General features: G+C 42.7%; 1 protein-coding gene across 6 annotated transcripts in view; it reads right to left on the reverse strand.

The window, feature by feature from the left end:
- Positions 1-406: 406 nt before the first annotated feature.
- golga3 (golgin A3) overlaps positions 407-13,026 on the reverse strand; it is an 88,707-nt gene continuing 76,087 nt past the window's right edge. For all 6 annotated transcript variants that reach the window (XM_070888097.1, XM_070888096.1, XM_070888100.1 and 3 more), the window contains 4 exons: positions 9,114-9,236; positions 6,847-7,011; positions 5,301-5,464; positions 407-4,209 (listed from right to left, as the gene is read on the reverse strand). In XM_070888097.1, coding sequence (XP_070744198.1) covers positions 3,972-4,209; positions 5,301-5,464; positions 6,847-7,011; positions 9,114-9,236 — 690 coding nt within the window. In that variant the 3' untranslated portion in view covers positions 407-3,971. The remainder of the gene's footprint in view (positions 4,210-5,300; positions 5,465-6,846; positions 7,012-9,113; positions 9,237-13,026) is intronic.

The raw sequence follows: 13,026 nt of genomic DNA on the forward strand, positions 1-13,026 counted from the left end.
GACCACAGAAAAATGTTGAGGCCAGTTCGTTAGATATATTCAAAAGGAAGTTAGATGTGGCCCTTACGGCTAAAGGGATCAGGGAGTATGGAGAGAAAGCAGGAATGGGGTACTGAAGTAGCATGATCAGCCATGATCATATTGAATGGTGGTGCAGGCTCGAAAGGCCGAATGGCCGACTCCTGCACCTATTTTCTATGTTTCTAAGACAAATGCCCAACCTGCCATATCCCCCAGGATATATACTTTATAAAGAAATACACTGCAAACAGCAGCAGTATACTTTGTTTCTTTAGTAAAGATGAAACATTTATTTGTGCCCTGTGCAGTGTTGTTTTGGATTAGTTTGACAGAATGTCAAATCAATAAGCACTGAGATTCTGAAACACACAAACATAAGCAGAAGTTGCAGGATTTTTAATTACAGACCGTTTTATTCATTTCATTGAACAAACGAAAGAAATTATTGTAATAGTTATGACAAGTAGTTTTTCTTTTTAAAACCTCGGAAAGAACACTCTTTAAAAAGGCAGATTCAGTAAAATGTATTTGTGAATTTGTGCACAGGGGCTGAGGAATAATCTGCACGTCAATAAGGTTGGCTGGAAATTTTTCTCCACCCAAAAAGTTGTAAGAGTAAAATTAAAACAGACAGACATCCTCCTAGTCCGAGGTGACCTTTTAATAGTTTTAATATTTTAAAACACAAACAGCAATGTGTTTAAAACCACATGCTTTATATACTTGTGACCACCTGTCCTTTTCTGGGCCATTGTTCTATAATATTATGACATACAATTTCCTTACAATTAGCTACAGAGCAATCAGCTTCAGTAATTCCACCATAATGTTAAACAATCCTGCAAAGAAACACCATGACACACAAGGCCACAGAGCACTGGATATTCAGTGCTGGCACAATGACCGTCAAAAGAAAAACGCCCCCATATAAAATTTAAAATAGACATATATATAAATAATATACCAGCATGTGATTTTTATTCTCTAGGATTTAGACAATGGTTCTAAACAGTTGGAATTTCACCCTCCTGGTTTGCTGTTATAACCAATGTTCCCTCAAAGCCACGAGGCCCCCCATGGCCACACAGCAATCTGCAAGGTCCCGCGCAGGTCGCTCACCATTGTTAATACTGCACGTGTGCAGAAATCTGAAGGGACCGTGCATTAAAAGAAACAAGCCATACACAACATAGTGCAGCTTACAGGGAAAGAAAGACTTGCATTTCTACAGTGCCTTTCACCATCACCGAGTGCCCAAAGTGCTTTACAGCCAATGAAGTACTTTTTTTGGGTGTGTAGTCACAGTTGTAATGTCGGAAACTAGGCAGCCAATTTGCACACAGCAAGCTCCCACAAACAGCAATGTGATAATGACCAGATCATCTGTTTTTGTTACATTGATTGAGGGATCAATATTGTTCCCAGGACACTGGGGATAACTCCCCTGCTCTTTTTCGAAATAGTGCCATGGGATCTTTTACATCCACCTGAGAGAAGACGGAGCCTCAGTTTAACGTCTCATCCGAAAGACGACACTTCCGACAGTGCAGCACTCCCTCAGCACTGCACTGGAGTGTCAGCCTAGATTTTTTTATGTGCTCAAGTCCCTGGAGTGGGATTTGAACCCATAACCTTCTGTTTCAGAGGCAAGTGTGCTACCCACTAAGCCACAGCTGACACTTCCGGGACCTTGCAGATTACAGTGCAGCCACAGGGCCTTGCAACTTACAGGGAACATTGATTGTACCCCTTCACAGTTATTCCCTTATAATCAATTGCTCTGATATACGCATTATTTTCTGTGTATCGCTTGACCACTCAAGGACATAGGGTTGGTTAGTGGATACTCAGTCATGGAATTGCACAACCTAAGTGAGGAGATATCAGTAAATCCCATTTGCGAGTTACAAAGCACTTGCTCTCAAGCAGAACTCTATTCTTTAGCTCACGTTATTTTTTATATAAAGTAAAAATGATTAAGTAGGGTTAACATTTCAGGTCGATGACCTTACAAAGGTTACCGACCTGAAGCATTATCTCAGTTTCTCTTTCCACAGATGCTGCCTGACCTGCTGAGTATTTCCAGCATTTTCTGTCTTTATTTCAGATTTACAGTATTTTGTTTCGAACTATTAAACAGGCTCTGCAGATAACGGAGCATGTTTAATTGGCATCACACATGCGCGCTGCAAATAAGCTGTACCTCTACTTAAAGAAAAATGTAAAAGTGAAACATACATAGAAAACCATTACCAAAAAATAGTTTATTGCACAATGATCTCCAGCAATATTATGCACAAATTTAAGTCCCTTAACATGCTTACAGAACTTCCACACTGTACAAGATAGTCAGTTGCTAAGTAGGTCTAGAGGGGGCAGACCAAACCAAAAAACACAAAAACAAACAGAAAGCAGAAGTCAAATGAAACTGAAGCAAACTATTCCTCCATCTTCGGACAGCAACAGTTCCTGGGATAGAAACAAGAATTGATGCAGTGCACAAATGTCGACTCCAATCAAAGCAGCTCTAGTTGGTCTTGTACATTGTTTAGACGGAGTCTCTATGTTGCTGATGAAAAGGGAATTTGCTTTTCAGCTTAGACAACAGTGACATAAAACATGCTTTATCTTCATGACAGAACATCTTGTGTAAATGGCAGTGGGATTTTCTGTTAAGTATATTTATAATTGTTTTAAAAAAAATATAAACCGCATCAGTAACCCAAGATCCACACGGACAACTTTTCTTTCTGCCCGTCAAGGTGAGGGTGCTTAGTGGCGGGGAATTAACTACTGTCCCATTGCAGGCACCATGTGTCAGTAACTGGTACTCCCAGGTCAGAGGCAGCCTCAGTTTAAAGCCCCGATTTCACTGACCAAACAATGCGCCTTCGTCCCAACCAGAAGAGTGCCACCTGGGGGTATCTAGGTCACATTTCCATTTTTTTTTTCGTGAGCCCAATTTCCAACGAGGGGCCATTTTGTGCCGCGGGCCCGTAACTGGTCCAGAAACCTTTATCTCTCCATCTCAGCAGGATTCATACCCAGAGTGCTAAACGTGTTGTGCGGCCCACCCCCTACCAGCATCGTACAGAAAGACAAAATTGCAACGTTTAAATGACATCATATATTAGTGCGTGTGCGGAAGCAAAATATAATAGACATTCAAAAAGAGAGAGAACATCTTCAGCATTTTCTGCTGAGGTTAGGTCAAGTCAGTTTATATTATTTGGGCTTTCCTTAGCTCCACAAACTTGGAGATCAAAAGGTGCAATGCAGGTTTTTAAACAATGCTTTCTTCCAAGAGGAAGTAATAGCTTTCTTAATGTTATGAAAGTGTACAAAACACACCATTATCTTCGGGGTTAAACTTTGACTTCTTCAGTACCGACATAATGCTGTCCAAGTCTTAAACTCTAACAAATACATCTCCAACGTCAAGTTAAATCGAGAACTTTTTTATAACTGTAAAACAAAACTTACAACCAGTTTTTTTTTTTTTTTAAAGGTATAATGTAATTTCAATAAATTAGAATCAATATTTTTCTTATCCTTTTAAGCCCTTCCTGAACGAAGGCAACTCACCTCATATTGATTACCTCCTCCTCCTCCTCCTAACGGTAGAGATCCCCAAATAGATTGTGATGAATTTCTCCAAGTCAGTCCGTGCCACTTACTGGCCAACAGACTGACCTGAAGATAAATAAAGTTAACCCCCACCCCCCTCACAATCTCCTTCGCCCACTCTTTGTATGGACCCAGTGGCCTAACAAAAATCACATGTGGCTGGTGGATTTAAGCAGCTACAGGCGATACTTAAACCCATAACTGGTAGTGTGAAGGAGGCACCTTAACTACTTTGCTGCTTGGCTTCCAAGAAAAACAGAATGTAAATAAAGCACAAGGAGGTTTGGAAAACATTCCCACTCATCCAGCATTGCTGAGGGCTTCTATACCCGTGGCGCTGCAGAAATTGTTCCCGGCTGACAGTCCCTACCCGCATGATTACTATCTGCAGTGTTGTCGAGGTCAGTCTCTGTACTACTGCCGGACTGCTCTGCTGCCGGGATACTGCCGTCGGCAGTAAGTTCCATCAACTGCCCTTCGATTTGCGTCCACGACGACATAGACTGGTGCACAGTAACCGTGTGCTCCTCCATCTGCCGCTGCAAACTGTCCATCTCTTGCCTTGGGATGGAAGAAAGAAAGAAATGAGATATTTTCTTTCACATCAACGCCTACAGATCATCCAGGAGCCTAACGGTCCTGCTGCCAAGGACTGTGACAATGGCTTCATCGTCATAATGAAGCAACATTTAATGAAGCAATCTCACATGGCTGGCACAAGGTGAGATTATGACGCGCCGTACAGATAGTGAAAGATACAGGACCCCTGGATATGGTATTTGTAACCCCACTGCTTCACGGGAGAACATTAAACAGTAGCACGGGCCAGCCCACACTGCAATATGTGTGCGCGCTAGGTCTGTGCAGCAGAGCAGGTCTCCAGTCTTCCTGGTTTACCTTTGCCACTGGATAAAGGTCTAGCTCTGTCAAGCCCGTGTGGTGGCTGATGTGCAACGGTCACCACACGTTAAAAAAATCCACGCACAGACATCTTCCACCCCCTCAATTGGAGTTCAGGACTGGAACATCGAAACACCTGTGAACTCGTGGAAGCAAGTCATCCTCGTTCGAGGGACTGCCTATGATGATGCTTCACAGAACTTGCTTAAGATGCAAGGACAGAACTTTATCTTGCCTCCACAAAACTTCTCAGTTATTTTGCCCAATCTCCCACAATGGATTTGCAGTATTTGCTTAAAATGCAAGTAGTTCCATTTTATTCTTCACTCCTCCTACCCGATACCTTTTATCACATAAGATTTAGATGATTTATAAAGTGTTTCTTCCTTCCCCTTTACTACCCACGGTGAAATTATAGTTCATGTAATGTGGTGACCTGACCTGCACGCAGTACTCAACCTGTGGTAACTATTGTTGAATACAATTCGAGCATAACTTCTCTGCTCTCATATTCTGCGCCTCGGCTGATAAAGGAAAGCATTCCCTATGCCTTTTTAACTACCTTATTGACCCGTCCTGTTACCTTTAAGGATCTGTGGACATGCACTCCAAGGTCCCTGTTCCTCCACGCCTCTCTGTATCCTCCCATTTATTGTGTGTTCCTGTGCCTTATTTCTCTGTTCTGTGCACATATGAAAATTTACAACAAAAAAAACCCAAACCAAACCCACTTCTTTTTGCAAGTAACTTACCTGAGCTGTTTTAAACAACTGTGCAGGTTGTTGAGGGGTTCTTTACTCACTGCCGTTGGAGGCCTGAGTAATTCCTCGAGGAGAGAGGCCGGTACGGGGCAATCGGGGATCTTTACCGGGGTAACAGGGTTTGATGAAACAGCATCTCCTTTCAGCTCTATTCTCTGTTCAAAAACAAAGTTCATTTAAACAATAGCATTACATCGTATTTAGAGCATAGCCACAGGTGATTTGGCCCAACAGGTCTATACTGGTGCTTATGCTGCACACAAGCCTCCTCCCACCCTATCAACACAGCCTTCTATTCCTCACTCCCTCACGTACTTATCTAGCTTGCTCTTAAATGCATCAATGCTTTAATCCTACATATTAGTGCAAATAAACCAGATTGCTGTACATTGGAATTAATTTTATTTTATTTTTTTAAATCTGTTTCGTTCCATAACGTATGTCAAAAATCCAGCAGTGCAGCAACATTTAGTAGCAGACAGGAGTTGATATCATGCTGCATAAGTTACAACTAATTAAAAATGAACCAAAACGTAACCCGTCTCTCTCTCAACATTGTACAAAAATGAAACTTGCTCTAAATGGTGCATTTCAAAGTGTTGCAGAATCTTCCAAGAAGTTTTTGCCTTTGTTCATTCAGACAGGATTAAAATTATGACTACAATTAGGTTTCCTGAAGTTGATACTATTTAAACATTACCCACCTAGAAGGACAAGGGCAGCAGGCGCATGGGAACACCACCACCTCCAAGTCACACACCATCCTGACTTGGAAATATATCTCCATTGTCGCTGGGTCACAATCCCGGAACTCCCTCCCGAACAGCACTGTGGGAGCACCTTCACCACACGGACTGCAGCAGTTCAAGAGGGAGGCTCACCACCACCTTCTCAAAGGCAATTAGGGATGGGCAATAAATGCCAGCCTTGCCAGCGACACCCAAAACCCATGAATGAATAAAATAAATAATTATCTGGAGAAAGGAACCTCTCATACAACATTTTCTGATGGTACTAAGGTATGTAGTCAGGTGATAAAGGGATTAGTCACATCTGGACTAAAGGTAGATGGGCCAAGGAATGGCAAATATGGACAGGCAACATGAAACAACAGACAGGGCATGATCATGTTCAATATTTCATATTTATTTTCTGAAATTAATTTCAGCCACACTGGGGATCGATGCAAATGGCAATTGATAATTTTAAATCTGAGACTGATAAATTTGTGTTAACCAAAAGTATTGAGATATGGAGCAAAAGCCCACAAAAGGGAGTCAAGGGTTATGGGGAGCGGACAGGGAAGTGGAGTTGAGGCCAAGATCAGATCAGCCATGATCTTATTGAATGGCAGAGCAGGCTCGAGGGCCCAAATGGCCTCCTCCTGCTCCTATGATGCTATGACCAGTTAACGTTAGGCCAAGGTCACACCAGCCCTCACACACACTTAGCCATTCAGATAGCTGGGGAATGTTATCTTTTTGGCCGGGTCCAAATATTGACACCACTGTGTTCTGTCCCGGAGTTACCCACTTACTTTGCGTGTTTTAGTCTGTTTGAGGTCCACCTTTAGTTGCTGGTTTTGCTGCAGTAACGTCTTCATGCTGTTTCTTAGTTCTGTCACCTTCGTTTGGAGCATGAACTTGTCCTTACGGGTTACTGTGAGCTCTTCCTGCAGGTCCTCCAGATTGGCCTTAATACCCTGCAAAATACAGAGCAAGGAAGAATCAGCTATATTTTAAGCTACAGCATTTATTTAAAACACGAGCTGCTGAAAAGATGCTGGAAATGTGCCCATTCTGGTGAAAAATGTTTATCCTTAGCACAATAAACAGTTTAAGAAAAATAAATAAATGCATATTTTTGTGCCAATTTTGAGGGTCGTTTAGTTGAGGACTGTGTCTATTTGAAACTTGATTGAAATTGTCCAAAAAAAAACCTCACACTTAGAACCAACATCCCCTTTAATTTTTGGGGGGTTGTGGGGGGCTGCGTGGCCCATTCAAATGTCTGCGCATGCGCAGTTATTTCTGTTGAAAAGCCGGCCTGCACGGGACCTCCAGAGCGCTGTACAACCGTGCGGCTCAACAGGAACATTGCTCAGGACCTTTCCCTTCAGAAAGCAAAATGCACGCAAAAACAGAAAGGTATATTTATCCTCCCACCTATTGTGGATCAAAAAGGCAAGTTGGTGCACCAGGGACGTTCCCGAATTGGTTAGGAGAGAGATGGGGCCGTACCAGTCCAGAATGGATTGCCAGTCCAGTTCCTCACTCCTCCCCGGTCCAAAGTTCCCCTTCACACCCTGGAGGAGATCTGCAGCTCGCTGCGTGAAGCTCAGTGTATGAAGCTACACCCCACTCTCAAAGGCTCACTGTCAGTGACATTTCATGTCTTCCCACAGCATGTTAACTAATATGATACCAGGGCATCCATAGATTCAACATTAAAAAACAAACCCATTATTCCTACTCCAATTCAGCATTGTAGCACTAAACAGCACAGGCATTTAGTGAGTTGCCTGAATGCATAACCCAGGAATTGTGACAATTCAGTTATAAATTGAATATTTCTCACATTAAATTTCTGTTGCCTATTTTGTTTATATTCTGAACTTTCCACGCAACAGGACTTTTAACTAAACAGTGACGGGGGAAATTCTACCAATTGCCAAAAGTCTTAAGTTCAATCAGCAGGTAACATTTTGGGGTAACTATCATGTAATGAAAGTGTGCAAATTGTATTTACAGAGACACCTAAACATGGCTGTTATTTTTTATTTATTCGTTCACGGGATGTGGGCGTCGCCAGCAAGGCCAGCATTTATTGGCCATCCCGAATCGCCCTCGAGAAGGTGGTGGTGAGCCGCCGTTTCAGAGTCAACCACATTGCTGTGGGTCTGGAGTCACATTTCGGCCAGAGAGTAAGGACGGCAAATTTCCTTCCCTAAAGGGACATTAGTGAACCAGCTGGGTTTTTACGACAATCCGGTAGTTTCATGGTCACCAGTACTGATGCTAGCTTTTTATTTCAGGTTTATTTCATTAACTGAATTTAAATTCCCCAGCTGCCGTGGTGGGATTTGAACTCATGTCTCCTGATTATTAGTCCAGGCCTCGGGATTACTAGTCCAGTAATGTAAGGGATAAACTGTAAGAGCTGCAAATAGGTGGTCAGAATTATGCTGAAGGTAGTGAACTTATCAGTATTAGGAGGGTCTGTATAATTGCCTATGTATGCAACACTTGTTTATGTAGGTATAGCACACTTACACGCATTAAACTATAGCTTAACCATAGTAACACAAACAACAGAAGTTAGCAGTTTTGTTTAAAAGTCCCTGAGGAAGAGATAAGGAAGTCAGTACAACCACCCTAGGCGTCGGATAGACTGGGGTAGAGGGCAAAATGGAACAAAACAATGATGAGAGATGGACAGTTGTATGTACCACTCAGAACCCGTCAGATAAGAGTTGACAAATCAATGTAATTTTGCTGATGACAATAGACCTATCGCTGATTTTGTAGGAGGATAGCTTCCTCTCCAAAACCTGTATAAATTATACTTGAAAACTCTTGTATTTCGGAGGGCCCACGACTGAACCTTCCCGTCGTGCATTGCTCGTAATAAAAGCCGGTTAAACCTGGGATTTCGTGTTTGTGCTTCCGTGGTGGTTATACAGTGGAAGGAGGGCGAGGTGTCGATTAACTAGATCAGTTAGTCCACCTTGAAGGAGAGAAGCCTCCTTTTTTACCCCAACATAACCACTATGCTACTGTAGCTCCTCTTGGCAACATCTCCCACCTGTAGAGCTTCCTGTAGTCCTTCCAACTCCTTCTGACTTCGCTGCTCAGTCATTGAGAGTTGCTGCCTTAAGGCCTGTAGGTCCCTTTCCTTCTGTTCAACTTCCCATTTCAAGTCCTCCACCTGAAAAGAAATAATTTTTACTTTGCCATAATCACAAATATCTATGTGCAGGAGGCATTCCCTGAACGAATTCCCTTTGCAGGCAACCAATCCCATCCTCCTTTGCAGGCAACCAATCCCATCCTCCTTTGCTGAAGGGACAGATGGCAATCTCACACATGACCAAGTGTGTTTAATGTGTTCCGTGTTTAAGAATTAAAACCTTTAGCAAAGGCAGTACCACAACTTGGGAATAAAATGCAATATGTGAACTATCAAAGCAAAATATTTCTTCACACTGCAGTTACATCATTAAGGCATCAGCAACCATTAGCAGTCGCACATTTATGTTACAAAAATCAAGATTGTTTAGGGATCCAAAAGGTTTTTCCCCCCTTTTAAAACTAGCACATGAATTTTAAAAAAAAATTAATTCAAGGCCAGCATTTATTGCCCATCCCTAATTGCCCTCGAGAAGGCAGTGGTGAGGTAACGGAGTGTCTTGCTCGGCCATTTCGGAGGGCAGTTAAGAGTCAACCACATTGCGGTGGACCTGGAGTCACATATAGGCCAGAACCCGGGTAAGTGTCACGTATCCTACTTGGCTATTGTATGTACTATCATAAGGTGTGCCACCAGAGGGCACAGCAGTGGGAGACTTGTAGGTACCTGTACAGGTGTGCCTGGCTTAGTATAAAAGGCAGGCCACCAGGTGTGATCCTCACTCTGGAGTGATCAATAAAGGACTAAGGTCACTACAATTCAAGTACAACACAATGTGAAGTCATTATTAGAACATTCAAGGACAGAACAGTAAGGACGGCAGATTTCCTTCCTGAAAGGACATTAGTGAAACAGATGGGTTTTTAAAACAATCCGGGTGTTTCACGGCCATTACTGATATTCCAGATTTAATTAATTAATGAACTGAATTTAAACTCCACAGCTGCTGTAGTGGGATTTGAACTCGCGTCTCCAGATCATTAGTGCGACCCTAAATGGGAGGTCCAGGTTGATCCGGCGGGAGGTGAAAAAATACGCAGTCAGCTACCCTGGAACAGCTTCAATGTGAAAAGGTCAAAGCTAACACCATGGGTAAACTACAGACTAGCAGGGCAGGAGGAGAGGGTTGGGTTTGCTCTATGAAGAGATTAGAAAAGCATATGAAAATATATATGAAGATTATTTTCATGGGTTGGGGGTTTTTAATCAATCCAATATAAATTGGGGCTACCCAAGTGATTTGGAGTCCAAGTGAGTGAACATATTGCTCACTTGACGACCCAGAGAATCAGGACAGTCACGAGATATCTTCACTTGGTTAATGACTACGGACCAAGAGCTGGAAAGTGGGATTAGGTTGGATAGCTCTTTGTCGACCGGCGTGGACACGATGGGCCGAAATGACCTCCGTCTGTGAGGTAAATTTCTATGATTCTATGACAAGTGAGCCAGAAGAGAAAATTGAAGCCATGGCATCTCTAACAGGGAAGACAGCGAAAAGAAAACAAAACATTTGCATTTATATAGCGCCTTTCACATTCTCAGGACGACCCAAAGTGCTTTACAGCCAATGGAGTAAAGTGTAATCACTGTTGTAGTGGTCACAGAATGATTAACCAACATAATCTGGGATTCAGAAATACTAAGGACCAGCAGCCAGCTATAACATTTTAAAAAGGCTAATGAAGGAAATTTAGAGAATTGCTTAAGTAAAATGATTCTACACAAGAACATTTGGCCCCTTGAGCCTGCTCCGCCATTCAATGAGATCATGGCTGATCGTCTCATTCCCATCTTCCTGCTGTCCCCATATCCCTTAATATCCAATGAGACGTGATTCCATGTCCTTGGATGTTATCTCGTTATCTGTCCGAAGTGGGGTTCAAACCCACGCCTCCAGAGGAGACTGCGGCCTGAACGCAGCCTTAGACCACTCAGCCATCCGGACTTCCTGAGACCTGATTTTGAGAGTGTTTAAGAATGCTTCAGGCAGAACGATGAGCATTGGAGATACACACTGAAGTGTAGTAGCAGACTAAACATGGGAAAAATACTTCAAACTGAACCATGATGGTAGAATGGGCATAAACTAATAAAAGGCAAAGTAAGGCCTGATTTTATAACATTTTCCCCATGAAGCGTGATCAAGATAGGGAATGAGCTTCTGGGTAGGTAGGGTAGACAAAAAAATCATTTCAGAAGACAGTAGGATGTTGCGATGAGCAAAACTATATTACAACAGTGGCTGTAGTTCAAAAGTAAAGAAAGAAATAAAGACTTAGATTTCTATAGCGCCTTTCACGACCACTGGACGTCTCAAAGTGCTTTACAGTCAATGAAGTACTTTTTGGAGCGTAGTCACTGTTGTATTGTGGGAAGTACGTTGGCTGCACTTTAGGGTGTTGTGAAAGGCGCTATATAAATCCAAGTTCTTTCTTTCAGGGTCTTTATGGATGGATGAGCTTAATTACCTTCCTCAATTGTATCTAGTAGTGATCTTGAAGAAACCTAGCCTGTAACAATACACATTCCCACCACAAGGTGATGCCAAATGTTGGACTTTTAGGGAGGCAGGTCGCACGGTAACCTGCTGGCGTGCTCTTCTCCAAACTTTTCCTGCAGAAATAAAGATGGCTTAAACAAAACAAAAATGTCCACCACGATCCAAGATTCTGTGGTAAGACACCAAGCCATTTGCAGCAGCACTGCCAAGCCCAAAGTGTGTTAGAATGAGATTGTCCTCTTCAGAACACACTGGAGTAAGCAATATTTGACAGACAGAAGATTTTGTATGTCAACTTTTGAACTTTGACAAAGAAAAACCTGAACAAACAAGAGAGCACAATAGTTCAGAATTAGCAGTCAATGCACTGGGGGTCAATGGAGGGCAGCCAGGACCGTGGTGAGTGGAATTCAGTGCCAGATAGGGAGCTGGTGACCGACATCGGGACGAGCTAGAGTTTGTATCAGGTGTGACTCGGAAGGCCAGCGGGAAGTATAATCTGGCGATGATAAAAGACATGGATGATGATATTACCAAGTACCATGGGAGGTCCTTTACACCCATCTGAACCAAGAGACAGATTGCATTTGTTGCCAGCCATGGCTAAGTTGGTAGGACTGTCGCTTTTGAGTCAGAAGCTCGTGGGTTCAAGTCTCACTCCAGAGACTTGAACCCAGAAATCTAGCCTGCCCCTCCAGTAAAGTACCGATGGAGTGCTGCATTGTTGGAGATGCCATCTTTCAGATGAGACGTTAAACCGAGGTCTCATCTGCTCTCTTGGGTAGATGTAAATGATCCCATGGTACTATTTCAAGTACGGGAGTTATCCCCGGTGCCCTGGCCAATATTTATCCCTCAATCAACATCACAAAAACAGATTATCTGGTTATTATCATGTTGCTGTTTGTGGGAGCTTGCTGTGTGCAAATTGGCTGCCGTGTTTCCTACATTACAACAGTGACTACACTCCAAAAGTACTTCATTGGCTGTAAGGCACTTTGGGATGTCTTGAGGTCATAAAAGGCACGATATAAATGCAAGTCTTTCTTTCTATAAACAGTGGCATCTCCAACATTCCCTCAGTATTGTGCTCAAGAGTCACCTAGATTATTTGCTAGAGTGTGGCTCGAACATACGATTTCACTCACTCAGTTCCACTCTCATCAACTTTCTCCTGTAGGTAAGTGGGGCCATGAAATTATCTTCACTTTTCAGAGTTTGAAATTTAGTACAATTAGGGTTGAGAGCCATGTCAAAACCAACCAATTTATCAAGATGTGCAAGATATCGAGACAGTGTAAAAAA

This window comes from Pristiophorus japonicus, chromosome 8, assembly GCF_044704955.1.
Source record: "Pristiophorus japonicus isolate sPriJap1 chromosome 8, sPriJap1.hap1, whole genome shotgun sequence".
Classification (NCBI taxonomy): domain Eukaryota; kingdom Metazoa; phylum Chordata; class Chondrichthyes; family Pristiophoridae; genus Pristiophorus; species Pristiophorus japonicus.